Source organism: Nematolebias whitei, chromosome 21, assembly GCF_014905685.2.
Source record: "Nematolebias whitei isolate Nwh7 chromosome 21, NemWhi1, whole genome shotgun sequence".
Taxonomy (NCBI): domain Eukaryota; kingdom Metazoa; phylum Chordata; class Actinopteri; order Cyprinodontiformes; family Rivulidae; genus Nematolebias; species Nematolebias whitei.
Genome location: NC_056518.1, coordinates 19970862 through 19973678, shown reverse-complemented (window position 1 = coordinate 19973678; position 2817 = coordinate 19970862). Strand labels below are relative to the sequence as shown.

The 2817-nt window shown below is 38.1% G+C and overlaps 1 protein-coding gene across 2 annotated transcripts in view; it reads right to left on the bottom strand.

The window, feature by feature from the left end:
* Window positions 1-1563: 1563 nt before the first annotated feature.
* LOC119427382 (uncharacterized protein KIAA1522 homolog) overlaps window positions 1564-2817 on the bottom strand; it is a 34748-nt gene continuing 33494 nt past the window's right edge. Inside the window, exons 8-9 of one of the 2 annotated variants that reach the window (XM_037694985.1) lie at window positions 2141-2793; window positions 1564-1932 (exon numbers count right to left, since the gene is read on the bottom strand). In XM_037694985.1, coding sequence (XP_037550913.1) covers window positions 1871-1932; window positions 2141-2793 — 715 coding nt within the window. In that variant the 3' untranslated portion in view covers window positions 1564-1870. Of the gene's footprint in view, window positions 1933-2140 lie in introns of both variants that reach the window. The other variant, XM_037694986.1, reaches the window with a different exon arrangement.

The following is a 2817-nucleotide window of genomic DNA, read 5'->3' as shown; positions in this document are numbered from 1 at the left end:
CTATAGAGGAACAAATATAGATATAGATGGATAGCTAGCTATAGGTGGACAGATATAGATATAGATGAATAGATAGCTATATAGGGACAAATATAGATATAGATGGATAGATAGCTATAAGTGGACATATACAGATATAGACAAGGTGTTAACTTTTTTACTTTAAGTGTAAGTCTTCAATTCTTTAGGCGTGGACCTCTTCAATTTAAGAGAAAAAAAAAGGCTTATTGGGCTCTGTTTGCACAAGATGTATTTTACTCTGAGCGTTCTGTTTTAATCTGAAATAAAGACCCTAAATTTATTTGTGTGGGACTACTTTTAAATATGGTTAAAGAGCTAGTTGTTTACTATAGTGCAGTTTGTTAACAGTGAAAACATGAATGCAGGTAGGCAAGATCATAAGACAAAAGTTGGACTTTCGTTTGAGGAGGAAATTTTAGTAACTGCACCTCTGTGAGTTTTAATTGAATACCACTAGACTTACTCATGAATCAGGATTATCACTGTGGGGGAAAAAAAATCACTGTAATGCCACTTCGACTGGTGATATGTGCTGCTGATTATCCATGCTGCTGATTATTTAAAGCTGCTGTACTCATTCATACTCATCTGCTCACACACTCATGTTCGTGCTGCTGTTGATACGCCGTATCGTTTCACATTAGTGTTTAGCATACTGTATATTTTAGATCTTTTAGCCATACCATTTGGCGTTGGGTTAGCGTACATCTTAGATCCTTATTTACGGTTTCTTTTTATATTTATATTTTTGCTACTGTCAGATGTAACTGGGACCCTGTGTACATAATTTTGTTCCATCTCATGTACCACATGTGATGTAATGACAATAAACCCTGAACTTTATATTGCAAAATAGAACAGATGAAACACATGAACACTGTTAGACTAATTGTATTCAACAACCCAGAAGTAGGCATGAATATATCTAGACCACAATGCTTTGCAAAATACAGACTGTGAGCATGCCCATTAGTAACTATAAAAGGTCAATTCACAAATCTTGAATGGGGCATTTCTGCCTACAGCAAACAAAAAAACAGACCAGTTGAAACGGTTGGATTCATCCAGAAATCTTTATTTTCCTTTAAATGATTATTTCCTCTATTACAGTCTCAAGCATTTAAATTTTTTTTTATCATACAACAAAGTAATTATAACTGTGAAGGCCTCGACTCCATCAGCAGAAAATGAGCTTCATTTTAACTATTGTGCTTTTTTTTTTTTGTATCTGACATTGTCGTCATGAATGAAAGTGTAGAAAATTTTGATGTGATTGAGTATTTATACAAAAACTAAAATTTATACGATATCAGAATTTCATTTATTACAAAACACGACATTCTATCTGTAGAAACCCTCCTGAAACAGGAACAAAATAACTTAAGATATTTCTTTTAAACAAATATAAGTGATGAGGAAATTCTTTTTGGAAAATTTACATAACTCTGCGGAACAGATCCATAACTATTAGGTATATGTTAAATATACAAAATATGGTTTTATTTACAGAAAAATTACCAAAAAGCCCAATATAACCAGTAAAAGTCTAAAGCTTAGATTCAGCAGGACATAATGTAAGTGGCACAATCACTGTTTGACACAAGAGGGCAGAATATCACAATCTCTACAATTTAAAGCTCAAACGGCATTAACTCTATAAAACACAAACTGAGCAATAGAGTACATTAGGACCCACGCCTTAAAAATCAGGTTCAACCACTGCAGAACAGAGAATGTCTCAAATTAGAATTTCATGCAGCCAAATCCATTTTTGTAATCTCTCAAACAAAAGACTTGCTTTAAAAAAAATCTAGGTCAGTCCTTCTGAGGTCTCCTTCAGACGTAAGAATCATGCTGATGTTGTCTCCTCTTGAACAGTACCTGCTGTCCCATTAATCTCCTCTGCCACATCTGTAAACAGAAAGTGTGAAAATGATTAGACTAGTGTCGTGCAAAAGGTCCAGCTGATTTGAATTTTGGCTGTTCGAGCAGCTTCGCTATAGGATTGCCAGTGCAACTCGGAAACCATGTTTTCTTAAATACGATTAGACCTACTACTGTAAAGTACTGATGTGAAAAAGTCCGTTTCATTTCTTTCATTTATTCATATTCGTCTTACCTTTGATACCATCGTGCTGCGCCTCCTGTCCTGCAGTTTGCTCTATAGCTTCACTGGCTTCAACTTCTTTACTTTTAGTTTTGGGTTTCTTTGCAACAGGTGGCGGCATCTTTAATCCCACCTTTGACTCTGCTTGACTCGTCACTTTGGTCACAGAAGAATCCTCCGACTTAGTTTGCGCTATTTCCTTGTTCACTTGCTTATGCTTTGTCACAACTCCTACCACAGGGTTGCTTTTGGAGAAGACGAAGCTCGGACTGGTGCTCGGGGGCGACACCGGGGAGTGCAGGCTCAGGCGAGAAGCAGGACCTTCTTTTGATCTGGCTGCTGTCCTGAGACGGATGGCCTCTTGTAGGTTCATAGAGACAGAAGTGGTTGTGGTAGTGTGAGACTTTTTCACAGGGGAGGCTACAGGTGATGGCGATGCTGGTGGAACCACAAGAGATTGGGACGGTTCTGAAGTGGAGGTGAGAGAAGGGACAATCAGGGATTTTCTGATGGGCTTCTGAGGAGTCTCATTGTTGGATGAAGAGGTCTGTCTGTTGGACGTTTGTTGGTTCACTGTGGCCTCAGGCTCTGGTTGCTCTTGAGCTTCCGATGGTTCAGGGCTGTTATTGACTGATTGAAGCCTGACTATTTGCAAGGGAGCTGATGTGCTGGTGGACTTGGTTTCTTCT